The sequence below is a fragment of the Cheilinus undulatus genome, linkage group 24, assembly GCF_018320785.1.
Source record: "Cheilinus undulatus linkage group 24, ASM1832078v1, whole genome shotgun sequence".
Lineage (NCBI taxonomy): Eukaryota > Metazoa > Chordata > Actinopteri > Labriformes > Labridae > Cheilinus > Cheilinus undulatus.
In genome coordinates, this window is record NC_054888.1 from 8,231,647 (window position 1) to 8,259,267 (window position 27,621).

The 27,621-nt window shown below is 40.0% G+C and overlaps 1 protein-coding gene across 4 annotated transcripts in view; it reads left to right on the forward strand.

The window, feature by feature from the left end:
- The window catches only part of nbeal1 (neurobeachin-like 1), a 104,354-nt gene extending 79,241 nt beyond the window's left edge, over positions 1–25,113 (forward strand). For 2 of the 4 annotated variants that reach the window (XM_041781695.1, XM_041781698.1), the window contains 11 exons: positions 16,333–16,430; positions 16,500–16,616; positions 16,739–16,828; positions 16,928–17,037; positions 17,124–17,296; positions 19,061–19,155; positions 19,560–19,676; positions 20,147–20,308; positions 22,423–22,571; positions 22,685–22,820; positions 24,997–25,113. In XM_041781695.1, coding sequence (XP_041637629.1) covers positions 16,333–16,430; positions 16,500–16,616; positions 16,739–16,828; positions 16,928–17,037; positions 17,124–17,296; positions 19,061–19,155; positions 19,560–19,676; positions 20,147–20,308; positions 22,423–22,571; positions 22,685–22,820; positions 24,997–25,086 — 1,337 coding nt within the window. In that variant the 3' untranslated portion in view covers positions 25,087–25,113. Of the gene's footprint in view, positions 1–16,332; positions 16,431–16,499; positions 16,617–16,738; positions 16,829–16,927; positions 17,038–17,123; positions 17,297–19,060; positions 19,156–19,559; positions 19,677–20,146; positions 20,309–22,422; positions 22,572–22,684; positions 24,844–24,996 lie in introns of those variants that run through there. The other 2 variants (XM_041781694.1, XM_041781696.1) reach the window with 1 other exon arrangement.
- Positions 25,114–27,621: the final 2,508 nt, after the last annotated feature.

The window sequence follows — 27,621 nt, forward strand, 5'->3', positions numbered from 1 at the left end:
CACTACTTTGATTTAATTTTAAAAAATATGTAACTTCATATATTATATCTATTACTATTTTTCCCCGCCACCACCCCCCCTCATCGGAGAACAAGTAACTTTTTCTATTTAACAAATTATTGCTTAATGTTACTTTTTTAGATAATAACACTACTTTGATTTAATTTTAAAAATATGTAACTTCATAATTTATATCTATTCCTATTTTTACCCACCACCACCCCCCCCCCCATTGGAGGACAAATAATTTTAACCTATTTAAAAAATTATTGCTTAAGTTAATCTAGTTTAAGGCTTATTATGAAGTTGATGGCTTCTGGTGCATGGGTCGTGCTTACAGAACAGGCATTGTCTTCAAACCATGAACTGCGTTTAGCGGCTGCAGTTTGCCGGAAGAAGCTGCAGGTGAAGTATCTGGATGAAGCTTTCATTTATGACACGCAGGTGAAGAAGCTGGAGCTAGGGTCTGGAGGTTCTAGCTGAGGTTTGAGATGACAATACTGAAGCTTTCGGCCATGTTTCTATGACGCAAACGACGGCTGCTTGTAGAGACATAAGCAGGGTTGCCCATATCTTTTTCAGTGAGTTTAGATCATTTAGGTCTAGTTGGGGCAACTAGATCTAAATGATCTAGATCTAGTTGGGGCAACTAGATTGCTTGCTGGAGATTTAGTTGGAGGTAGCTGTCTTCAGGTTTCTTTTGTAGTCAACAGTTGGAGTTGGCGGCTGTTGGCAGAGGTTGAAAAAGGATAAATAGGATTCAGCTTAAGCCAGGCTTGTGTCTGATGCAGTGTTGGCTGAATTGGTTGGCATTAGTTGTCACAGGTGGAGGAAGTGGCTGGTGATACATGGCACAAGTTTAGGCTGGAGTTCCTGGCTTTTGGAGTTTGACAGAAGAGGGTGACATCAGGCACTGACTGCAAGTGGAAGCAGCTGCAGTTTGTCAGGAGACACTTGATGTTGGAGGTGACTTTCTTGTGGAGGCAGAGGCTTGAGATGGAGTGGACAGATGTTTTTGTCCATGTGCAGCTGTATGTTGGTATAAACTGCTGGCACAGGTGGAGGTCACAGATGCTGTTTTGGATGGAGGCAGGTTAGATGTTACGGAGGCTGGCAGACTTGATTGAGGCAGGAGGATGTTTGAGTTCAGTTGTTAGTCCCTAGTAGTTGGTGGAGGTACCTGTTTTCTTCACAATACATTTTCAGTTTCTTAAAAATCAATCCTACGAATCTTAAACTAAAAACTACACACTATGTTGTATAACAGACTTAAACTTAAAACTACAGTATTTACAATATTTACAGAGAGAAACTTAGAGAATGCAAAGACTCTCTTTTCAGTTCTTTACAGTCTTGGTTGCTCAGTCGCACTCGGTTCCCCAGAAATGTCGACATTGTAAAGGGGAGGATAGACTCCAACCCCGTACTCCACATTCACCTGGACGAGTCCTGTCTCATCTTGAGTTTCAGTGAATGTGGGCCGACCAAGCCTTTCCCACAGCTGTTGCTTTATGCGCATTCCCAGATCTTGACTGTAGGGTCGTTTACGACCACTCGGGTACTTGCACATGTCGTCTACCACGGCGTGGTAGAGCGACTGGTATTCTTCCACTGAATGGTGGTGAATCCTCAGTGGAATATCTTCAAGCACTGAAGCTGTGGAGGTCTGGGGTCTAGGGAGTGCACTGCAGACAGGCAGTTCCTCTGGTGAAATTGGATCCCGTTCCTTTGGAGCCACTGTGGGAACATCCTGGGAAGGATGCTGAGGAGCAGGAGGATGGACCACGGAGGTCCGCTTCCTCTTCCTGGAGCTTCCAGCTTCCGGAGCAGGTTTGTGGTTCTGGGAGTTCTTCCTTCCTCTTGTCTCCAGGGCCTTTCCAGGCTGTGGAGGAACCACAGCTTGGGGGTCCTGTTTCCTTGGAACCACCTTAGGGTTCAGCCACTCCTGCAGCACAAGCAGCGTGTGGAAGCTTGACGCTTTCTTTCCGTACGGCGCGGCAACAGTTCCAGTGTCTGGAGGTCAACGGGTACATCACACTGCAACAAAAAACACAACATTTCAGAACACAAGAGTACAAAAATGATGTCAAATCAAAATTCCTACTAAGTCAACACATGAATATTTGAATAAAATCTAAGTTGTTAATATCATCCATTAGGATGAATTCGACTTTACTAGGACCTCCCAGTCTGTGATTATCATGATTCCAGCAAAAATGGTAAAGCAGGCCATTTTTTAACTTTTTATATCAACACCATTAGGGCATATCAGTTAGATTAATAGTAGCTAATAATGCATCTTATGAAGATCTGATGTGTCAAAATGAATTGTGCATTTATTTAAGTAAATATCACGATTAAAAAGAAAAATTACAGTGTGTGTGTATTAAGAGGATCCGTAATTTTTTTTTAGAAAAATAAGGCACATTTTTTGGGATTTGAAAAGGTTGAATATTTACAAGAAAACAAACTCAGAGTTTACAAAGTCATGAATTTTGACATTAGAACTCTTAATTTTCATGTTTTTAGCATCATAAATTTAGAACAGTGTAAAGTAAAAAAAAATTACAAGAAACCAAACTGAAAACAGTGGTTTAATGTTCAGCTTTTCAACTTTATATTCATAAAAATTCAAAGTTGTGGTTCAGGTACATTTACAACCTTTAAAGAAAAAAAGTCTGTTATTTTCCCTCGTAATTTGATGACTTTAGATTGGTTAGTGGTCAGTTTGTGCCTACGGATTTTATAATCTTCACTGTTTGACCTGACAGGTATGAATTCCCCCGACAGGCTTCAGGATTTAAGTCCCATTTTGGTGATTTCTGGTGCATTTATGTATTGGAAGACTGCATATTGATGATACATAGATCCCAGTCAAATAGAAACACATTATTGCCACAAACAGTGATTGAGGCAGACAGACTAAATAGGTCAAAGTTCATCAGTCAGCGTTTAACAGGTCATAGGAGCACCTTCAAATGTGAGCTACAGGTCAGGGCATGGTGTTAAAAATCATATTTCTAAAGTGGATTAACTCACAAACAGTAGTGTGTTTGAAAAAAAATGACAAGTGAACACCTCTTGGATAAAGGTGATGTATGTTTAATGTAAGAGAACAGCTTTGACTGAATGATGGAGCTTTATTTCTTGGTAGAATATGAAATATTACACTCAGGAACAAAGAACTAGTGCATAAAAACAAAGGACTTCACAAGTAGACGATCCCCATAAAACTATTTCATTTCTTTTTCTTTTGAATCTCATATCAATTTTAATTTCATTTGGACTGAAATGCAAATTTTAAAATGTGTTTTGTTTGAAAACCTGTCATCTTCTGTCATTTGTTTAATATAATCGGTCTTTAGTGAGGCAAAAGAGATGAATTTGTTTTCTGAGCTTGAAATATTTCTTATTAGAGTACCCGATTAGTCAATAGAAGAACGGATTACATAAAGAATCAACCACTGCAGCCCTAATTATACTTGATGTTTAATTTTTCCTAGTGGGTCCTAGGGGTCTTAGATATGAGTAGGGGGGCCCTGAGGATAAAAGGTTGGGAGCCACTGTTGTAAAGGCTCTTTTTGTCCTCTTAATGAAAGTTCAGTTGAAATCAAGGCCACAATAACACTCCTAGCATCTCTGTTTGTCTGTATCCCAGTATGGAGTTAGATTCACCTCAACATTTTATTTTTTAGATAAATTCAAAGATAGCACATCTTTCTGAAAGTTTATTTTTGGCTTTTTGATTGAACAAAACAGACCATCCACCCAGTAAAGTTAAACAGTTTGTATCTAGGACCAAATATCACAAAAAAGTTATAATGTCCCATTTTTCCATCATGAAACTTTGTAGAGTTTCTCTCTTTATCCTCCAGGAGTCTTTATTATATGTCAGGATGTAATATTTCTCAGTTAAAATGATGAATTTAGCAGAAAATCTCAGTTTAAATCCTGTTAAATGTTTCTTTCAGGCTATTTTAGGTTTTGTTTATGTTTAAATTCTTCTGATGACTCTGATGTCTTGAACATTCTATGGAACCAGAGGCTTTGTCGGCCATTTTGTCCCTATTAAACCAATGTTATTGGAAAATACAATAAAAATGTGATTAAATTGAAATCTGTGCGCACAAATCCACATTTTCTACCATCAATTGTCACCTCCAGTTATGATCTTTTAATTTTATCGTGTAAAATGTAAAAATAGGCATTTTTAATGTGTTTGCAGAGGGTTAGCCTGAGAGACATCAACAATGAGGTTTTCTTCCACTTTGGTTGTTAAAAAGTGGTTGAATCTCTTTAAATCTATGAAATATTTGTAGCTAAAAACAATATTTGACCTTTTAGCGACATATTAGTGATAAAAACGTTAGGAAATCATGCTAATGAAGCTAATGTTTGTGGCTAACTCTAGCATAGTTTCTCTGCGTTAGCTAGTCAGATTTTGATCTTAAATTCTAACAAACTTCATGAAATGTGTTGAAACATTTCAGAAACATGAAGATAATTCAGCTTTTTGGTCCTTTCTTAATAAAAATGGTGAAATATTTGAGCTTGAGTGGAGTTTTTAGCGTCTAAGTGTCTGCAGTAAACAGAAATCTTTTAAAGTTCAAATCTTACATTTGCCATCTCAGAGGTTTTTTATGTTTTTCTGGTGAAGGTCAAAGGAAATCTTTAATCCGTCTCTGGGGGGGAAATATCCACAGTTTTGTTGAGATTTTCAGGAGAAATGGCAGAATCCAGCAGGAGCAAAATTTTCTGTCTGTCTGTGATCTTGGTTTGGTTGAAATGAGCTGATTTGAAAAAATGCATTTTAGAGGAACCACGGCAACCACGGAATCATGGGCAGCCATTTTGTACATGCATGAGCTTCACATGAGAAATGAACCAGAAACCTTAAAATTAAGACTAGATTATCAAAAAAATACAAGTAATAAGTCATTTTCTTTGTGAGAATTATTAAATGTGATGTATGTAGTTGAAGCTTTGGCAGAAAATTAAATGTTATGCCTCTGTACTAGCACATTTAATGTATCAATTATTTTAGAAAACAGTTTTTAATTATTTTTAACATTAAATGGATGTCTATTTTTATGTATGTTGCTTTAAAGAATAAATAAAACCAGACCTGTCATCAAATTTTCTCAGTTTAGCTGGTTTGGGTCCAGGAGCACTTGATGAAGTGGACAGGCTTAAGTCATTATCCATTGTTGCTAGCTGGACCTGCACACCAAATGCGACATGGGCAAAGTGGCTGATGCGTGACGAATGATAGACTTCAGTGATACGTCACAGTCATATCTGAGTTTTTATCAGCCCAAAGCTGACTTATGTGGGAGTCATTGGTTAAGTATGGCGCTGTGGTCCCTATATGTGGCTTGAGAACTCCTGCTTCAGGAGACCTGACTTTGTTTAGGTTGATAAAGCATGAGCACAGAGCATGTGTTTTGTCTCATCCCAGATTTTCTTGATGCAAACTTTGTAAATTTCTGTTTTCACCCGAGGACAAATGCTTGTAACTTAGAATCAAAGTTTTCTGTTTCATTTCAAAGGATTGTAAATCAAGTTCAAGTCAGTTTTAACATGGTGTAGTCAACATTTATTCTATTATACAGGATTTATGGAACTCAATGTTGTGGCAAGCTGAAACTGAGAGTGGCCTATGAATGAATAAATGAATGATGTAATTCATGACTTGAATAGTGATTATGAGTTATTTTCTTTGAGAGAAATATAAGTGTGACACATGTAGTTGTAGCTTTATATCCTTAATTTGTCCAAGCTATATGTGTGAAATTTCTAAAATCCTAAAATGAACAAAAAGATCTCCCTTGCCCGGACGTGGGTCACCGGGGCCCCCTCCTGGAGCCAGGCCTGGGAGTGGGGCTCGATGGCGATAGCTGGGCCTGCACCCATGGGGCCCAGCCGGGCACAGCCTGAATAGGCAACGTGGGTCCCCCCTCCCATGGACTCACCACCCGTAGGAGGGGCCATAGAGGTCGGGTGCAGTGTGAGCTGGGCAGCAGCCGAAGGCGGGGACCTTGGCGGTCCGATCCTCGGCTGCAGAGGCTGGCTCTGGTGACATGGAATATCACCTCTCTGGTGGGGAAGGAGCCTAAGCTTGTGCGTGAGGTTGAGCGGTACCAGCTAGATATAGTTGGTCTCACCTCAACGCACAGCTTGGGCTCTGGAACTAGTCCTCTTGAGAGGGGTTGGTCTCTTTTCCACTCTGGAGTTGCACTTAGTGAGAGGCGCCGAGCAAGTGTGGGCATACTGATTGCCCCCGGGCTGGCAGCCTGTACATTGGGGTTTATCCCGATGGACGAGAGGGTCGCCTCCCTCCGCCTTCGCGTGGGGGGACGGGTCCTGACTGTTGTTTGTGCGTATGCACCAAACAGCAGCTCAGAGTACCCACCCTTTGTGGAGTCGCTGGAGGGGGTGCTGGAGAGTGCTCCTTCCAGGGACTCCATCGTCCTGCTGGGAGACCTCAGTGCTCATGGTGGGCAACGACAGCGAGAACTGGAAGGAGGTGATTGGGAGGAACAGCCCCCCTGATCTGGACCTGAGTGGTGTTCTGTTGCTGGACTTCTGTGCTCGTCATGGGATGTCTTTAACGAATACCATGTTCAGGCATAAGGGTTTCCATATGTGCACTTTGCACCAGGACACCCTAGGTCGCAGTTTGATGATCAACTTTGTAGTCGTATCATCGGACTTGCGGCCACATGTCCTGGACACTCGGGTAAAGAGAGGGGCGGAGCTGTCAACTGATCACCACCTGGTTGTGAGTTGGCTCCGCTGGTGGGGGAGGAAGCCGGTCAGACCTGGCAGGCCCAAACGTATGGTGAGGGTCTGCTGGGAATGTCTGGCAGAGTCCCCTGTCAGAAGGCGCTTCAACTCTCACCTCTGACAGAGCTTCAACCACGTTCCGGGGGAGGCGGGGGACATTGAGTCTGAGTGGGCCGTGTTCCGTGCCTCTACTGTGGAGGCAGCTGATAAGAGCTGCGGCCAGAAGGTGGTCGGTGCCTGTCATGGCGGCAACCCCCGAACCCACTGGTGGACACCGGCGGTGAGGGATGCCGTCAAACTGAAGAAGGAGTCTTATCGGGCCTTGTTTTGTGGATCTGGAGAAGGTATTCGACCGTGTCCCACGAGGAATCCTGTGGAGGGTGCTCTGGGAGTATGGGGTGCCGGACCCCCTGATAAGGGCAGTTCGGTCCCTGTACGACCGGTGCCAGAGCTTGGTCCACATTGCCGGAATTAAGTCGGACTCATTCCCGGTGCGTGTTGGACTCCGCCAGGGCTGCCTTTTGTCACCGGTTCTGTTCATAACTTTAATGGACAGAATTTCTAGGCGCAGCCAGGGCGTTGAGGGCGCCCAGTTTGGTGGCCTCAGGATTAGGTCTCTGCTTTTCACGGATGATGTGTTCCTGTTGGCTTCATCAGACCGGGACCTCCAGTTCTCACTGGAATGGTTTGCGACCGAGTGCGAAGCGGCTGGGATGAGAATCAGCACCTCCAAATCTGAGACCATGGTCCTCAGTCGGAATGCCCTCTCCAGGTTGGGAATGAGATCCTGCCCCAAGTGGAGGAGTTCAAGTATCTCGGGGTCTTGTTCACGAGTGAGGGAAGAATGGAGCGGGAGATTGACAGGCGGATTGGTGTGGCATCAGCAGTGATCCAGTCTCTGCATCAGTCTGTCATGGTGAAGAAAGAGCTGAGTCGAAAGGCGAAGCTCTCAATTTACCGGTTGATCTACGTTCCCACCCTCACCTATGGTCATGAGCGGTGGAAAGTGACCGAAAGAATGAGATCGCGGATACAGGCAGCTGAAATTAGGGTGTCTGGGCTCTCCCTTAGAGATAGGGTGAGAAGCTCAGCCATCCGGGAGAGACTCGGAGTAGAGCCGCTGCTCCTCCACGTTGAGAGGAGCCAGATAAGGTGGCTCGGGCATCTGGTCCAGATGCCTCCTGGACGCCTCCCTGGTGAGGTGTTCCGGGCAAGTCCCGCTGGGAGGAGGCCCCAGGGGAGACCCAGGACACGCTGGAGAGACTATGTCACTCGGCTGGCCTGGGAATGCCTTGGGATCCCCTGGGAAGAGCTGGACCAAGTGGCTGGAGAGAGGGAAGTCTGGGCTTCCCTGCTTAGGCTGCTGCCCCTGCGACCCGATCTCAGATAAGCGGCAGAAGATGGATGGATGGATGGATGGATGGATATTTTATATCTGTTACTATTTTTACCCGCCACCACCCCCCGTTATTGGAGGACAAATAACTTTTTTCTATTAAAAAAAAATATTGCTTAATGTTACTTTTTGGATAATAATACTACTTTGATTTAATTTTCAAAATATTTAACTTCATATTTTATATCCATACTATTTTTTCCCACCACCACCCCTCCGATCAGAGGACAAATAATATTAATCTATTTGAAAATAATTGCTTAAGTTACTTTTTTAGATAATAAAACTACTTTGATTTAGTTTTAAAAATATGTCAACTTCACATTTTATATCTATTACTATTTTTTTCCCACCACCACCCCTCCAATCAGAGGACAAATAATTTTAATCGATGTGAAAATAATTGCATAAGTTACTTTTTTTGATAATAAAACTACTTTGATTTAATTTTAAAAATATGTCAACTTCATATTTTATATCTGTTACTATTTTTCCCACCACCGCCCCCCCGATCAGAGGACAAATAATATCAATCTATGTAACGAGAATTGCTTAAGTTACTTTCTTAGATAATAAAACTACTTTGATTTAATTTTTTAAATATTTGACTTCATGTTTTATATCTGTTACTATTTTTACCTGCCACTACCCCTCTCATCGGAGGACAAATAACTTTTTTCTATTTAACAAATTAGTGCTTAATGTTACTTTTGGATAACAATACTACTTTGACTTAATTTTAAAAATACGTAACTTCATATTTTATATCTGTTACTATTTTCCCCCACCACCACCCCCCCTCATCGGAGGACAATTAATATTAATCTATTTAAAAATTATTGCTTAATGTTACTTTTTCGAGAATAATACTACTTTGATTTAATTTTCAAAATATTTAACTTCATTTTTTATATCTATTACTATTTTTTTCCGCCATCACCCCCGATCAGAGGACAAATAATTTTAACCTATTTAAAAATAATTGCTTAAAGTTACTTTTTTAGATAATAGAACTACTTTGATTTAATTTTTTAAATATGTAACTTCATATTTTATAGCTGTTACTATTTTTACCCACCACCACCCCCCCCTCATCAGAGGACAAATACCTTTTTTCTATTAAAAAAAATTATTGCTTAATGGTACTTTTTAGATAAAAACCTACTTTGATTTAATTTTAAAAATATTTAACTTCATATTTTATATCTATTACTATTTTTACCCACCACCACCCCCCTCATCGGAGGACAAATAACTTTTTTCTATTTAACAAATAAGTGCTTAATGTTACTTTTGGATAATAATACTACTTTGACTTAATTTTAAAAATATTTAACTTCATATTTTATATCTATTACTATTTTTCCCACCGCCACCCCCAAACAGAGGACAAATAATTTTAATATATTTAAAAATGATTGCTTAGGGTTACTTTTTTAGATAATAGAACTACTTTGATTTAATTTTTTAAATATGTAACTTCATATTTTATAGCTGTTACTATTTTTACCCACCACCACCCCCCCCTCATCAGAGGACAAATACCTTTTTTCTATTAAAAAAAATTATTGCTTAATGGTACTTTTTAGATAAAAACCTACTTTGATTTAATTTTAAAAATATTTAACTTCATATTTTATATCTATTACTATTTTTACCCACCACCACCCCCCTCATCGGAGGACAAATAACTCTTTTCTATTAAAAAATTATTGCTCAATGTTACTTTTTTAGATAATAAAATATCTTTGATTTCATTTTAAAAATATTTAACTTCATCTTTTATATCTGTTACTATGTTTACCTGACACCCCACCCCCCACCCCATTGGAGGACAAATAATATTGATCTATTTAAAAATTATTGTCTAATGTTACTTTTTTAAATAGTAACACTACTTTGATTTGATTTTAAAAATATTTAACTTCATTTTTTATATCTGTTACTATATTTCCCCGCCACCCCCCCCCCCCAATCGGAGAACAAGTAACTTTTTCTATTTAACAAATTATTGCTTAATGTTACTTTTTTAGTTAATAACACTACTTTGATTTAATTTTAAAAATATGTAACTTCATAATTTATATCTATTACATTTTTTACCCACCACCAACCCCCCTCATCGGAGGACAAATAATTTTAACCTATTTAAAAAATTATTGCCTAAGTTAATCTAGTTTAAGGCTTATTATGAAGTTGATGGCTTCTGGTGCATGGGTCGTGCTTACAGAACAGGCATTGGCTTCAAACCATGAACTGCGTTTGGTGGCTGCAGTTTGCCTGAAGAAGCTGCAGGTGAAGTATCTGGATGAAGCTTTCATTTATGACACCCAGGTGAAGAAGCTGGAGCTAGGGTCTGGAGGTTCTAGCTGAGGTTTGAGATGACAATATTGAAGCTTTCGGCCATGTTTCTATGACGCAAACGACGGCTGCTTGTAGAGACATAAGCAGGGGTGCCCATATCTTTTTCAGTGAGTTTAGATCATTTAGATCTAGTTGGGGCAACTAGATCTAAATGATCTAGATCTAGTTGGGGCAACTAGATTGCTTGCTGGAGATTTAGTTGGAGGTAGCTGTCTTCAGGTTTCTTTTGTAGTCAACAGTTGGAGTTGGCGGCTGTTGGCAGAGGTTGAAAAAGGATAAATAGGATTCAGCTTAAGCCAGGCTTGTGTCTGATGCAGTGTTGGCTGAATTGGTTGGCATTAGTTGTCACAGGTGGAGGAAGTGGCTGGTGATACATGGCACAGGTTTAGGCTGGAGTTCCTGGCTTTTGGAGTTTGACAGAAGAGGGTGACATCAGGCACTGACTGCTGGTGGAAGCAGCTGCAGTTTGTCAGGAGACACTTGATGTTGGAGGTGACTTTCTTGTGGAGGCAGAGGCTTGAGATGGAGTGGACAGATGTTTTTGTCCATGTGCAGCTGTATGTTGGTATAAACTGCTGGCACAGGTGGAGGTCACAGATGCTGTTTTGGATGGAGGCAGGTTAGATGTTACGGAGGCTGGCAGACTTGATTGAGGCAGGAGGATGTTTGAGTTCAGTTGTTAGTCCCTAGTAGTTGGTGGAGGTACCTGTTTTCTTCACAATACATTTTCAGTTTCTTAAAAATCAATCCTACGAATCTTAAACTAAAAACTACACACTATGTTGTATAACAGACTTAAACTTAAAACTACAGTATTTACAATATTTACAGAGAGAAACTTAGAGAATGCAAAGACTCTCTTTTCAGTTCTTTACAGTCTTGGTTGCTCAGTCGCACTCGGTTCCCCAGAAATGTCGACTTTGTAAAGGGGAGGATAGACTCCAACCCCGTACTCCACATTCACCTGGACGAGTCCTGTCTCATCTTGAGTTTCAGTGAATGTGGGCCGACCAAGCCTTTCCCACAGCTGTTGCTTTATGCGCATTCCCAGATCTTGACTGTAGGGTCGTTTACGACCACTTGGGTACTTGCACATGTCGTCTACCACGGTGTGGTAGAGCGACTGGTATTCTTCCACTGAATGGTGGTGAATCCTCAGTGGAATATCTTCAAGCACTGAAGCTGTGGAGGTCTGGGGTCTAGGGAGTGCACTGCAGACAGGCAGTTCCTCTGGTGAAATTGGATCCCGTTCCTTTGGAGCCACTGTGGGAACATCCTGGGAAGGATGCTGAGGAGCAGGAGGATGGACCACGGAGGTCCGCTTCCTCTTCCTGGAGCTTCCAGCTTCCGGAGCAGGTTTGTGGTTCTGGGAGTTCTTCCTTCCTCTTGTCTCCAGGGCCTTTCCAGGCTGTGGAGGAACCACAGCTTGGGGGTCCTGTTTCCTTGGAACCACCTTAGGGTTCAGGCCACTCCTGCAGCACAAGCAGCGTGTGGAAGCTTGACGCTTTCTTTCCGTACGGCGCGGCAACAGTTCCAGTGTCTGGAGGTCAACGGGTACATCACACTGCAACAAAAAACACAACATTTCAGAATACAAAAGTACAAAAATGATGTCAAATCAAAATTCCTACTAAGTCAACACATGAATATTTGAATAAAATCTAAGTTGTTAATATCATCCATTAGGATGAATTCGACTTTACTAGGACCTCCCAGTCTGTGATTATCATGATTCCAGCAAAAATGGTAAAGCAGGCCATTTTTTAACTTTTTATATCAACACCATTAGGGCATATCAGTTAGATTAATAGTAGCTAATAATGCATCTTATGAAGATCTGATGTGTCAACATTAATTGTGCATTTATTTAAGTAAATATCATGATTAAAAAGAAAAATTACAGTGTGTGTGTATTAAGAGGATCCGTTATTTTTTTTTTTAGAAAAAAAAGGCACATTTTTTGGGATTGAAAAGGTTGAATATTTACAAGAAAACAAACTCAGAGTTTACAAAGTCATGAATTTTGACATTAGAACTCTTAATTTTCATGTTTTTAGCATCATAAATTTAGAACAGTGTAAAGTAAAAAAAATTACAAGAAACCAAACTGAAAACAGTGGTTTAATGTTCAGCTTTTCAACTTTATAGTCATAAAAATTCAAAGTTGTGGTTCAGGTACATTTACAACCTTTAAAGAAAAAAAGTCTGTTATTTTCCCTCGTAATTTGATGACTTTAGATTGGTTAGTGGTCAGTTTGTGTCTGCGGATTTTATAATCTTCACTGTTTGACCTGACAGGTATGAATTCCCCCGACAGGCTTCAGGATTTAAGTCCCATTTTGGTGATTTCTGGTGCATTTATGTATTGGAAGACTGCATATTGATGATACATAGATCCCAGTCAAATAGAAACACATTATTGCCACAAACAGTGATTGAGGCAGACAGACTAAATAGGTCAAAGTTCATCAGTCAGCGTTTAACAGGTCATAGGAGCACCTTCAAATGTGAGCTACAGGTCAGGGCATGGTGTTAAAAATCATATTTCTAAAGTGGATTAACTCACAAACAGTAGTGTGTTTGAAAAAAAATGACAAGTGAACACCTCTTGGATAAAGGTGATGTATGTTTAATGTAAGAGAACAGCTTTGACTGAATGATGGAGCTTTATTTCTTGGTAGAATATGAAATATTACACTCAGGAACAAAGAACTAGTGCATAAAAACAAACAACTTTCAAAGTAGACCATCCCCATAAAACTATTTCATGTCTTTTTCTATTGAATCTCATATCAATTTTAATTTCATTTGGACTTAAATGCAAATTTTAAAATGTGTTTTGTTTGAAAACCTGTCATCTTCTGTCATTTGTTTAATATAATCGGTCTTTAGTGAGGCAAAAGAGATGAATTTGTTTTCTGAGCTTGAAATATTTCTTATTAGAGTACCCGATTAGTCAATAGAAGAACGGATTACATAAAGAATCAACCACTGCAGCCCTAATTATACTTGATGTTTAATTTTTCCTAGTGGGTCCTAGGGGTCTTAGATATGAGTAGGGGGGCCCTGAGGATAAAAGGTTGGGAGCCACTGTTGTAAAGGCTCTTTTTGTCCTCTTAATGAAAGTTCAGTTGAAATCAAGGCCACAATAAAACCCCTAGCATCTCTGTTTGTCTGTATCCCAGTATGGAGTTAGATTCACCTCAACATTTTATTTTTTAGATAAATTCAAAGATAGCACATCTTTCTGAAAGTTTATTTTTGGCTTTTTGATTGAACAAAACAGACCATCCACCCAGTAAAGTTAAACAGTTTGTATCTAGGACCAAATATCACAAAAAAGTTATAATGTCCCATTTTTCCATCATGAAACTGTGTAGAGTTTCTCTCTTTATCCTCCAGGAGTCTTTATTATACGTCAGGATGTAATATTTCTCAGTTAAAATGATGAATTTAGCAGAAAATCTCAGTTTAAATCCTGTTAAATGTTTCTTTCAGGCTATTTTAGGTTTTGTTTATGTTTAAATTCTTCTGATGACTCTGATGTCTTGAACATTCTATGGAACCAGAGGCTTTGTCGGCCATTTTGTCCCTATTAAACCAATGTTATTGGAAAATACAATAAAAATGTGATTAAATTGAAATCTGTGCGCATAAATCCACATTTTCTACCATCAATTGTCACCTCTAGTTATGATCTTTTAATTTTATCGTGTAAAATGTAAAAATAGACATTTTTAATGTGTTTGCAGAGGGTTAGCCTGAGAGACATCAACAATGAGGTTTTCTTCCACTTTGGTTGTTAAAAAGTGGTTGAAACATTTCAGAAACATGAAGATAATTCAGCTTTTTGGTCCTTTCTTAATAAAAATGGTGAAATATTTGAGCTTGAGTGGAGTTTTTAGCGTCTAAGTGTCTGCAGTAAACAGAAATCTTTTAAAGTTCAAATCTTACATTTGCCATCTCAGAGGTTTTTTATGTTTTTCTGGTGAAGGTCAAAGGAAATCTTTAATCCGTCTCTGGGGGGGAAATATCCACAGTTTTGTTGAGATTTTCAGGAGAAATGGCAGAATCCAGCAGGAGCAAAATTTTCTGTGTCTGTCTGTGATCTTGGTTTGGTTGAAATGAGCTGATTCGAAAAAATGCATTTTAGAGGAACCACGGCAACCACGGAATCATGGGCAGCCATTTTGTACACGCATGAGCTTCACATGAGAAATGAACCAGAAACCTTAAAATTAAGACTAGATTATAAAAATAATACAAGTAATAAGTCATTTTCTTTGTGAGAATTATTAAATGTGATGTATGTAGTTGAAGCTTTGGCAGAAAATTAAATGTTATGCCTCTGTACTAGCACATTTAATGTATCAATTATTTTAGAAAACAGTTTTTAATTATTTTTAACATTAAATGGATGTCTATTTTTATGTATGTTGCTTTAAAGAATAAATAAAACCAGACCTGTCATCAAATTTTCTCAGTTTAGCTGGTTTGGGTCCAGGAGCACTTGATGAAGTGGACAGGCTTAAGTCATTATCCATTGTTGCTAGCTGGACCTGCACACCAAATGCAACATGGGCAAAGTGGCTGATGCGTGACGAATGATAGACTTCAGTGATATGTCACAGTCATATCTGGGTTTTTATCAGCCCAAAGCTGACTTATGTGGGAGTCATTGGTTAAGTATGGCGCTTTGGGTCCTATATGTGGCTTGAGAACTCCTGCTTCAGGAGACCTGACTTTGTTTAGGTTGATAAAGCATGAGCACAGAGCATGTGTTTTGTCTCATCCCAGATTTTCTTGATGCAAACTTTGTAAATTTCTGTTTTCACCCGAGGACAAATGCTTGTAACTTAGAATCAAAGTTTTCTGTTTCATTTCAAAGGATTGTAAATCAAGTTCAAGTCAGTTTTAACATGCTATAGTCAACATTTATTCTATTATACAGGATTTATGGAACTCAATGTTGTGGCAAGCTGAAACTGAGAGTGGCCTATGAATGAATAAATGAATGATGTAATTCATGACTTGAATAGCGATTATGAGTTATTTTCTTTGAGAGAATTATAAGTGTGATACATGTAGTTGTAGCTTTATATCCTTAATTTGTCCAAGCTATATGTGTGAAATTTCTAAAATCCTAAAATGAACAAAAAACACATAAATCCATGTGTTAAACTGAAATGTCAGTTTGTACTGGCAAGGCTGGATGTGCTGTGTAGTCTCTGAGTTGCTTGAGGTGTTGTTTTGTTTTCATAGTGTAATGGTAGCTGGGCAAATTAATTAACTGGTCACTGGACCTTCCAGACACAATCACTTGAGACACTTTGACTGCACTCAGGTGATCCCCATCTCACTAATTGTTGGACCGCTAGCACTACTCCAGCTTCAGTCCCCACCGTGAAGCATGGCGGTGGAGGCATCATGTCGTGGGGATGCTTCTCAGGCAGATTTTAGGCAGATGTGCTATATTCCTTCCATTTTTTGATGATGGATTTAAGTTAACTTGAATTGTGAGACTAGTAGCACCAAATGCCTGGACCTTTGTTGACTTAGGCCAGTCACTTTAAAGGGGGTGTAGGCAGCTGATATCTCTGACATGCAGTGAAGTTGATTGGAGGTCTGTTGCCCTAGATTTGGGGTCTTTTTAAGTTGGGATGGCAAATGTGGGGAGCTTCTGTAACTCCTTTTTTTACACTTTGATGGTTTTCATTCTAATGATTTTTCTTTGCTTTAATCCCTGTATTTGTAAGTGCAGAACTTGAATATTTTTGATGTTGCAGGAGCCGTGGACCTGGACGCCATCACCGACGAGAAAGAGCGTAAAGCCCTGGAAGGCATGATCAGCAACTTCGGACAAACACCGTGCCAGTTACTCAAGGTGCAAACAAATACATTACTTTATTATATGATGGAGAAAAGCAAGACACTAACATTTATATCTGCATAGGAGCCCCACCCTGTACGTCTGTCTCAGGAGGAAGTTGAAAAGAGGAAAGCTCAGCTTGATTCGTGTCCCCTTAACATGTTCGAACACCTCAGCGACCTCAAGTCCTTCTTTGTCGAGGTTTGAACTCCTTTTTTTTTAACTGTTGCAGCATTATATCTCAGATGTCAAAGACTGAAATAGACACAAAAAACATTTCTTGCGTGTTTGAATAAAAATGCTTCTGTCATATCGTGCTGTAGGGCATCAGCGACAGCGTGCCACTTGTTAAGGCCGTGGTGCCAAAGAATCAGTCCCATTCCTTTATCACCCAGGGGAGCCCTGACACCATGGTGAGCTCTTCTTCTTACAGTACTAATGCAGTTTTCTACTCCTCTAAGTTGTGTAAAATGGAATGATTGAACGGATCTTGGTGTTTGTGCTTCCTCCAGGTGACGGTTAGTAAGAACTGCCTTGTCGGGACCCATGGGTGGCTGCCTTACAACAAGAACATCTCCAACTACTTCACCTTTATTAAGGACCCCACAGTGTCCAACAGCAAGTGAGAGCACCCGCAGCTCAGTGCAGACTTAATAAAACACTGTTGATGTGGCTGTAAACTCTGACCCACTCTGTATCTTCACCCAGGACCCAGCGGTTCCTGTCAGGACCGTTTGCCCCCGGCGTTGAGGTCACAGCAGGTCTGTTTGTCGTCTCTCACGACGGGAAGCTGCTCTTCAGCGGCGGCCACTGGGACAACAGCCTGCGGGTCACATCTCTGGTGAAGGGCAAGACTGTTGGACAACACATTCGACACATGGGTAAACAGCCACGCTAAGCATGCATCACTGAGGAGAAGAGGGCAGTTTGACTCATGCAAAAGTAGGGGTGGGAATCTAAGACTAATGTATATAATACTATGTCATATGATATGATACACTATATTGCAAAAAGTATTCACTCACCCATCCAAATAATTGAAATCAGGTGTTCCAATCACTTCCATGGCCACAGGTGTATAAAATCAAGCACCATGGTGAAATTTCCTCACTCTTAAATATTCTACAGTCAGCTGTCAGTGGTATTATAACAACGTGGAAGCGATTGGGAACGACAGCAACTCAGCCACGAAGTGGTAGGCCACGTAAAATGATGGAGCGGGGTCAGCGGATGCTGAGGCGCATAGTGTGCAGAGGTGGCCAACTTTCTGCAGAGTCAATCACTACAGACCTCCAAACTTCATGTGGCCTTCAGATTAGCTCAAGAACAGTGGTAGAGAGCTTCATGGAATGGGTTTCCATGGCCGAGCAGCTGCATCCAAGCCATACATCACCAAGTGCAATGCAAAGCGTCGGATGCAGTGGTGTAAAGCGCGCCACCACTGGACTCTAGAGCAGTAGAGTGACGTTCTCTGGAGTGACGAATCGCGGTTCTCCATCTGGCAGTCTGATTGACGAGTCTGGGTTTGGCGGTTGCCGGGAGAATGCTACTTGTCTGACTTCATTGTACCAAGTGTAATGTTTAAGGAGGGGGGATTATGGTGTGGGGTTGTTTTTCAGGAGCTGGGCTTGGCCCCTTAGTTCCAGTGAAAGAAACTCTGAATGCTTCAGCATACCAAGAAATTTTGGACAATTCCATGCTCCCAACTTTGTGGGACCAGTTTGAGGATGGCCCCTTCCTGTTCCAACATGACTGTGCACCAGTGCACAAAGCAAGGTCCATAAAGACATGGATGAGAGAGTTTGGTGTGGATGAGCTTGACTGGCCTGCACAGAGTCCTGACCTCAACCTGATAAAACACCTTTGGGATGAATTAGAGTGGAGACTGAGAGCCAGGCCTTCTTGTCCAACATCAGTGTGTGACCTCACAAATGCACTTCTGGAAGAATGGTCAAATATTCCCATAAACACACTCCTAAACCTTGTGGAAAGCCTTCCCAGAAGAGTTTAAGCTGTTATAGCTGCAAAGGGTGGACCGACATCATATTAAACCCTATGGATTAAGAATGGGAGGTCACTTAAGTTCATATGCAAGTCAAGGCAGGTGAGCGAATACTTTTGGTAATATAGTGTATATACTCAATATATACAATGACAGAATGCTTCATTACAGTGTCAGATTTACTGAAGACTACAAAATGTCCTGAAAAATTTAAGGCATATTAAAACATTTTTATGTTTGCATCAAAAGTCAGGGCGGCAGTGCATTGCTGTGACAATATTTCAACCCCAATTCCAATGCAATGATTTGCAAACTTCATAAACCCATGTTTTATTCACAGTGTTGAAAGTGAGCCCATTTTGTGGAAAATTTTAGCTCATTATGAATTTGATGGCAGCAACACACCTCAAAAGAGTAGGGACGGGACAAAAGGAGTGGACTGAATGGACTGAGGCGAAATGGAATACTGTTCTGTGGTCAGATCATGAACTGTAAAAAGACTTGGACAAAGCTTGTTTGATGTTAGATTACAATCAGAAGATCAGCCTTATGGCAGACAAGACACCAAATGTCTTGTATTTGTCTACCAGCTTGTCAAAAACCTTGATTCTGATGCTGTTTGTGTGTCTCACCTCTCTTCCAGACATCGTGACCTGCTTATCCACAGACCACTGCGGCATTCACCTGATCTCAGGCTCCAGAGACACAACCTGTATGGTGTGGCAGGTTCTGCAGCAGGTGAGGGCAGCTTGATGGGATGTTTTTTTCAGAGGATAGGTCTCAATTAGGCTTGCACATCTGGACACTGCAATTCTACTCCATTCTTCTTTGCAAAACTTCCGATCAGTGTCTTGCTGGAAAATAAATCTTCTCCCAAGCTGTAGACCTCTTGCAGACTGAATAAGATTGTCCTCCAGGAATTTCCAACATTTTTTCCGCATTCATTTTACCCCCTACCTTTACAAGGCTTTCAGGCTGGCTGCTGAGAAGCATCCTCACAGTATGATGCTGCTACCACCATACTGGTCAAATTTGTGTTGAACTTTCATAGAAATTTTTACAACTCTGGACTTCTCTGCAACTTTCTACCAATTAAAACGCATTTCATGAGTTGTTTGTGTTTCTTTCTTTCTGATTTTCAGGGAGGAGCTCCCGTTGGTCTCTATCCCAAACCTGTCCAGGTGTTGTACGGGCACACGGATGAGGTGGTGAGCGTCAGCATCAGCACAGAGCTGGACATGGCCGTGTCTGGGTCAAGGGTAAGAGCCAGTGCTGCTTTCCCAATCATGAATCAGAAAATGCCAAATTATTCATCAAATAAGTTAAAGCTCCAAAAGTGAAAGCAATGTTGAAACCAGATCTTGTGGGCTCTAAAACTATTCAGGCTTCATTTATGAGCAGGAAAAACAAGTTTAGACTGAAACAAAATGTCCTGGACATGTGTGATTATGGGTCCTTGAATGTAAAGAGATTTATAAGGTTTTAAGCGTTGTGCAATTGTTGTTTTTCAGAGGCACTAGTTGCTGTTAACACGAATGAACTCAGATATTTCACCTTGAACGTTTTATGTGATTTTGCAGAATTAAAGAATTAGGCTTTCAGCTGAGTGAAACTTACAGTGTGAAATAAGGATACAAAATAAAGAAATACTTGCCCTGGGTACAGTTTAACATCAGGTATGAACAGCTGCTTGACTAAATAATGCCCTTTTTGTGTGTTTTTGCTTCAGGATGGCACTGTGATCATCCACACTGTGCGTCGGGGTCAGTACATGCGTTGCCTGCGACCTCCCTGCGACAGCTCCCTGCCGCTCTCCATCCTTCACCTCGCCGTGTCGTGGGAGGGTCACCTGCTGGTTCACACCTGTGTCGAGGGCAAAGCAACGCTCAAGGTGCAAACATAATTTTTTTGTTAGGTAGCATTAAAAGAAGGGAATACACACATGCAGGATTCACTTTGGTGGCCAGTGGATCATTTTAGATTTTTTCCTTATAGATATAATGTGTGTTGGATCAGTAGCATTGGTGCTAGCTACCCTGGCTAACAGTTACTTTATTTTGTTGCTGAAAAGTGTTTCAAGTTGTTAATGGGTTTGATGTTGAAGAGATTAATTTCTTCTGCTTTTTAGCCTCTTTTTACCACTTTTTCCAGCCAATTTATTCCACTTTCATTTGCCACTTTTCATCAATTGTGTGCACTTTTTTACCCAACTTGCCCCTTTTTTACACATTTTTGCCAGGTTTTAACCCTGCCTCACCTCTTTTTCTGCCCTTTTTTACTTTTAATGATTTTGCCAGTTCAAACCAATTTTTGCCCCTTTTAATCATATTTCACTCATTCTGCTGTGTCCAAGCCATTTTGCCATTTTGAACCCTTTTCACTACTTTTCTGCTCATTTTCACTTTTTCTGCCTGTTTTAACCATTTTTAGGCAATTTTTTGCGAATTTCTGCGATCTATTTTGCTTTTTAACGCATTTGTGCCAATCTAAACCTATTTCGCCTTTTGTCATGTAATTTTTGCCAATTTATATCGCTTTTACTGCTTGCAACTCATTTTTTGCCTCTTTTCCCTATTTTTTGACAGTTTTTAAACCATGTTCACTATTTTTCCTACTGTTTTTGCCAATTTGCCCCTTTTGAACAGATTTTTGCTACTTTCTACCTATTTTTTTGCATTTAACCATTTCCACTTCTATCTAATCTTTGCCTCTTTTTATCCTATATTACCCATTCTGCCACGTTTAAGCCATTTTACCACATTTTAAGCCTTTTCCAGCACTTCTTCTGCCCATTTTGCCACTATTAACCCTTTTGCACCACATTTTACACCAAATTTTGCTAACTTAGACTGCATTTCACTCTTTCTTAAACTACACTTGTAACCCTTTTTCATTATTTCAGACTTGTTTGATAAACTTTTAAGCCATTTTTGCAACTGTCTGCCATTTGTTTTTGCTTCTGTAACCCAATTGTTGCCTTCTTTTCCCTTTTTTTGCCACTTTTTAACCTCTTTTCACCAATTTTCTCCCATTTTTGCTTATTTCAACCCATTTTCACCCGTTTTAACCCATTTTTGCCACTTTCTACCAGTTATTTTTTTACAATAAATCTTTTCCACTTTTAACCATTTTTTGCCCCTTTTAGTCCTCTTTCACCCATTATGTCATACTTAAGCCTTTTTGCCAATTTTTGAACCCTTTTCACTACTTTTCTACCCAGTTTGCCTGTTAACCCACGTTTGCCACTATAAACCCCTTTTTCACCACTTCTTATGCCAAATTTGGCCAATTTGAACTGCATTTCACTATTTCTTACCCTTATTTTTGGCACTTGTAACATCTTTTGACCTTTATTCCTGCCTGTTTTAACAATTTTTAAGACATTTTTGCAACTTTTAGCCATTTATTTTGCTTTTTAGCTCATTTTTTGCCACTTTCTGAACCCTTTCCACCAGTTTTTATGCCCATGTTGCCTCTGTTAACACCTTTTCACCACTTTTTATGCAAATTTTTGCAGATTCAAACTGCATTTCACTCTTTCTTACACTTATTTTTACCCGCTTTCATCCATTTCTTTTGCTTTTGTTAACCCATTTGTGCCACTTTAAACCCATTTTTTGTTCTGTTTTGAGAAAAGGTTTTCATTTCAAAGAAGACTATACGCAACAGCATAAATAAATTAAGAAATTATTTGTTGCTTTGATAAGGATGGTTGTTATTCAGGTAAAAAAAAGCCAAATATGGTTATCATAGCTTAACTTTACAATGGACCATGATTTTCCTGACCTCCATGGGTCCTCCATTTGGCTGGGCTGGGAAGGCTCTCCCCTTTATCCCCACTTAGGGGGGCCTTGGATACATAGTTTTAGAGCACTTTTACCACTCCACTTCTGAGTTAGAAAGATATAAAGTCTTTAAAAATGTTAGGAAATGACTGAAACAGAACAAACAACCAAGGTTTTACATTAAAAAAAGTTCATCACTGGTTTGGTATCTTCTTTCCAGGACAAAAACGCCCTCCATCTTTATTCTGTGAATGGGAAGCACCTCTGTAGTGAGCCACTGAAGGAGCAGGTGACTGACATGTGTGTTTCAGGAGAGTATGTAGTCATTGGAAGCGAGCAGGGATACCTGTCCATCCGAGACCTCTACAGGTAACGTCTTACACTTTATCTTAAGCTGGAAAGCAGTCCAGTTTTTCTCTCCTTTTATCCTCTAGCGAGCATTTTCTTGTGGTCATAATTGCCGCATCTTTCCCCCGGTACAGTCTGTCTCTGAGTACGGAGCCCATGGCGATGCGCGTGCCAGTCCGCTGCGTCTCCGTCACCAAAGAGCAGAGCCACGTCCTGGTGGGCCTCGAGGACGGCAAGCTGATCATCGTCGGCGTGGGCAAGCCAGCGGAGGTAAAGAACTCGCTGAGGAACTACATCGCTCAGAGCCTGGAGGGATCGCCGCTCATGGCCTCCCCCCTGCTGGCCCCACTCCGGGCTCGCTCGCCAACCCGCCTGCTGCACCAGCGTGACCAGCTGGTGTTCACTCCCCCCTCTAACACCCTTAAACCCTAACCTCCCTCTTCTCCCCCTTACATCACTGTCACACACTGATAAACCTGCTGCACACGTCACTGGTGTTGCAAAACTCGGCCTCAACATTCTCAACGACCTTTAGAATCACTTTCACCTCGTCCTACTCAGGGATGGTTGTCGCCCACAGTCACACCTGAAGCTATGCTCACATTTACGTTAAAAACAAACACATTCCTTCAGCGCACCGCTGAGCAGACAACTGTGATAGAAAAACAACTCTCCATGCTGACCTCATTCTGTATTTCCAGTTAGGTTTGGCATCAGTGCAATATTTGACTTGATTTGGCTGTTGACCTGGGATAAATTCCATCCCCTGCTGTTTACCTAAAGTGTCATTATGTTACATGTCTGAGTGTACTCTACAAATATAACAAATATGCTGTGAAAAACCTGTGAACGCTTCTGCAAACTCAAGCCATACTAACAATGTAGCTACAATCTAATAATGCAAACTAGTAACCTAGCCAAGTTAGACTCCAGTGTTTTATAATGTAAATATAAAGTTAGCATAGACGATGCAGGTAGTTCCCTCTGAGTCTTTGAATCATCGCACCTTTGATTTTCATCTTTTCTGTTCAGATCTACGGAGGAGTGTTAGGGCCACGAGAAAAAACTGACATCAAACATTTTGTTTTAAATCTATTTATTAATTTTTCAAATCTGAGATTAAAGTTAGAATTCTCATACTGAAGTGAATAATCTGAGACAATAATCAGAATTCTGAGTAGAAATTTGAATTCTTAGATTAAAGCCAGAATTCTGAGAAAATAATCAGACTGCTGAGTAAAACTTTTAGTTTTTAGATTGAAGCCAGAATTCTGAGATTACAGTCAGAAGTCTTAGATTTAGAATAGATGTCCAAGAATAGAGCCAAAATTCAGACAGTAAAGGCAGTAATCTGAGAAAATGATCAGAATTCTGAGTTAAAAAAAAAAAAAAAAAGAATTCTGAGATTGAAGTCAGAATTCTCAGATTAATACAAAAAGGGAAAAAAAATCTAAGGTTAAAGTCTGATATTTTAATTAGAATTCTTGGATTAAAGTCAGATTTCAAAGATTAAAGAAAATAATCTGAGAAAATAATCAGAATTCTGGGTAAAGAATTGCATTCTGAAATTAAAGTCTGTAATTTGAGATTAAAGTCCAAAATCTCAGATTAAAATCAGCAATATTCTTTGATTAAAGTCAGAATTTCTCGAGTAAGGTCAGTAATCTGAGAAAATTATCAGAATTCTGAGTAAAAATTGGGATTCTGAGATTAAAGTCAAAATTCTAGGTTAAAGTCAGAGGTCTGCAGGTAGAAATAAAGATTCTGAGTACAGAGTCTGAAGTCTGATCTTTAAATTAGAAGTCTGGGATTTATGTCAGATTTAAAAGATTAAAGTAGAAAATAATCAAATTTCTGAGTAAAAAATTGAATTCTCAGATTGAAGTCAGAAGTCAGAAATAAAAATCAGAAATTTGAGATTTAAACCAAATTCTATTATTAAAGTCAGAGTTCTGACTTTATCACAAGATTTTGAAAGAGATTAAAGTCAAAAATGTGTAAAATAAGTCAGAATTCTGAGTTAAAAATCGGAATACTGGGATTTAAGTTGGGTTTCTGAGGGTTCTGACTTTTTTTCCAAGATTTGGAAAAAATAAGAATTGGTCAGAACTCTGGCTTTTGGTTAAGAAATGTTCCTTTAATTTAGAATTCTGCCTTTTTCCTTTTTTTGAGTTGGATTTAAAGTTGGATCTCAGAAATATTTTTTTTGGTCCTCATCCTCTTCCGTACAGATCAACTGAATCAAGCTTGATTTTTTTTCCTTTAGTCTTAATTTTACTCGCAAGTAAATCAAGCTAGACTGATCTAAACACTCATGAATCATATCCCTCCTCCTTTTTTCCCCGTTTTCTTTGACTTCATGCTTTTCTTTCCCCCACTCTCCCCCCACCCCCTCCTCCTCCTCCTCCTCCTCCTCCTCCTCCTCCTCTTCCTCCGCTCTTCCCAGATGCGTTCGGGCCAGATCACACGGAAGCTGTGGGGCTCCAGGAGGGGACTGAGCCAGATCTCCTCGGGGGAGACCGTGTACAACATCTAGCACGAGCACCACCGACCCCACCCGCCCACCCAAACTCCCTGATTCCTGATCCTTCCCTTCCATGCACATCCCACATTCCCGTCACCCTGTTCACCTTTATGCCTGTCAATCACCAAAACAGGTCGCTTTATTCTGTCTGATGAGTGTGCTCTCCAGGTGTTCTGTGGTGCTTGAAACATTTAGCATCACAACATCTGTCTTTTTATGTGTCTGCTTTCATGCTTGGGATTGACCAAACAGTGCTGGCGCTGTTTTTTGAATCCAGAAGCAACATCACCCCACCACCAAACATCCTTCTAAATCAGTCATCGTCATTTATACACGGTCAGCCTAATGTTTCCTGTCTTGTCCGAATTGATCTGCTTAAATTTAAAAGGATCAATTATTTTGTGTGTTTATGTATGTTTTGCTATTCTCTGTCTAAAAATATAGTTTCAAGTGGCCTTTTCGTCCCCCCCTTAGTTTGCCTTCGATGCAGACAGGCGGGCCTGTGCTATCTGAAGGTGAAACCTTTTCATGGTTGCCTCAAAGCTGCTGACTCAGCAGCCTTATGCAGTAAGACAGCTCCATCACTCACAAGACCAAACTCTCTGCCTTTCCTATGCGTTTTTTACATGTATATATATGTGAGTGAATGTTGTTTTTATCGTGGATTTCTTCGTGTTTTGTCACTGCATGTGCCAGTTCACTCGGCATCTGTTCGTACGCATGGCATTTCTGATCCATTTTGAGATTAGGCAGCAGAGAATAGTTATGGAGAAGTTTTTTTTTTACACTTGGATACAGCTGTCTGATTTTACTCACATCTGTAGTGTCTGTCATTAAAGCTCCTGTGAGGAGTTTTTATCTGGTTACAAACAATTGAACAGTAATGCCTCTTTATAAGATAAAAAATCAAGCAGGACATCGGCATAATGCACAGCTTCTTAAATTTGGTTATTTTCAGTGTGGGAAAAAAATACTCCGGGGGAAAGCATTAAAAGTGTCAAAGAAAATGAATTCAAACTGCTGAAACATCCTCTTTTTTTGCGGCAAATTTTATTTTCTATAAGAACTTACCGGGGGTACGAATCAAAAGTGTTCAAGTAATTAAAAACTACTTTTGTTATCTTCACAGGGTGGGGTGCTCTGTGTAGTTATTGTTGATGGGGATGCCCGGCCATCAAAAGTGTGCAAGTAACTCCAAACTGCTGAAACGCTTTTTTTCTTTTGTTGCGGCAAATCTTGTCATTTAATGCTCTGCAAAATCAGCTGAGACTCATGAAGTATAGCTTTGTCCATAGGGGGGAGCCCTGTGCAGTTGTTTCAATGTGGAGAAAAACCCCGCCAGGAGGTAGCCATCAAAGGTTTGAAGTAGTAGACTTCAAACTGTGGAAACACCCTCTTTTTGCAGCAAATATTCTCAATGAGTAAACCTTTTGATGTTTTAAAGCAGCAAAATCAGCAGAGACTCAAGAAGTCTAACTTTGTCCGCAGGGGGTTGCCCTATGCAATGATTTTCATTGTGTAAAAAACAAGCCCTGCCAGGGAGTAGCCATCAAAAGAGATGAAGTAATTGACTTCAAACTGCTGAAACACCCTCTTTTTGCTGCAAATCGTCTCAATGTGTGAACATTTTGATGTTTTAAAATCAGCAGAGACTCAAGAAGTCTAACTTTGTCCGCAGGGGGTTGCCCTATGTAGGTATTTTCAATGTGTAAAAAACCTCGCCAGGGAGTAGGCATCAAAAATGTTGACGTAACAGACTTCAAACTGCTGAAACACCCTCTTTTTTTTTTTTTTTTTTTTTTTTTACAGAAAATCTTCTCAGTGAGTGAGCCACTTGATTCTTAAAGCAAGCAAAATCAGTAGAGATTTAAGAAGAAGTGTTTGTCCAAAGGGGAGTGCCCTATGTACTTATTTTTGATGTAGAAAAACCCCGCCAGGGGGTAGCCATCCAAAACGTTTAAGTAATTGACTTTAAACTACTTTTACACTCATTTCTTTTTTTGCAGCAAATATTCTCATTTAGTCAGCCGCAAAATTAGCACAGACTTGAAAAGTCTAACTTTGTCCACAAGGGGGTGCTCTGTATAATTATTTTTAATGTGTAAAAAACCTGTCGCAGGGGGTGGGAATCAAAAATGTTAAAATAATTGACTTCAAACTGCTGAAACACTTTTTGTGTGGCAAATATTTCTAATGAGTGAGCTGCTTCATTTTTTTAAGCATCCAAAATCAGCATAGTCAAGAAGTACTGATTTGTCCACAGGTGGCGCCAAAAACAACCCAAACAAAAAACCCTCACTGGAGCTTTAACTTTCACAAAGATGAAGATTTTCTCACTACAGAAAACACTACATTCTCTAACACATGAAGCTTCCATTACTGCAGTAAAGAAAAGAAGTCTAATGTTTATAAGTTACTTGAAACATGTTTATTTATATGTATAAGTAGCAGTTTTTAGATCACATTTTGTCAATGGAATACAGACACAAGTATGGAATATTTAAAACTCTTCTGACTGTTCAGAGACCTATAAAAGAAGGAGAAAGA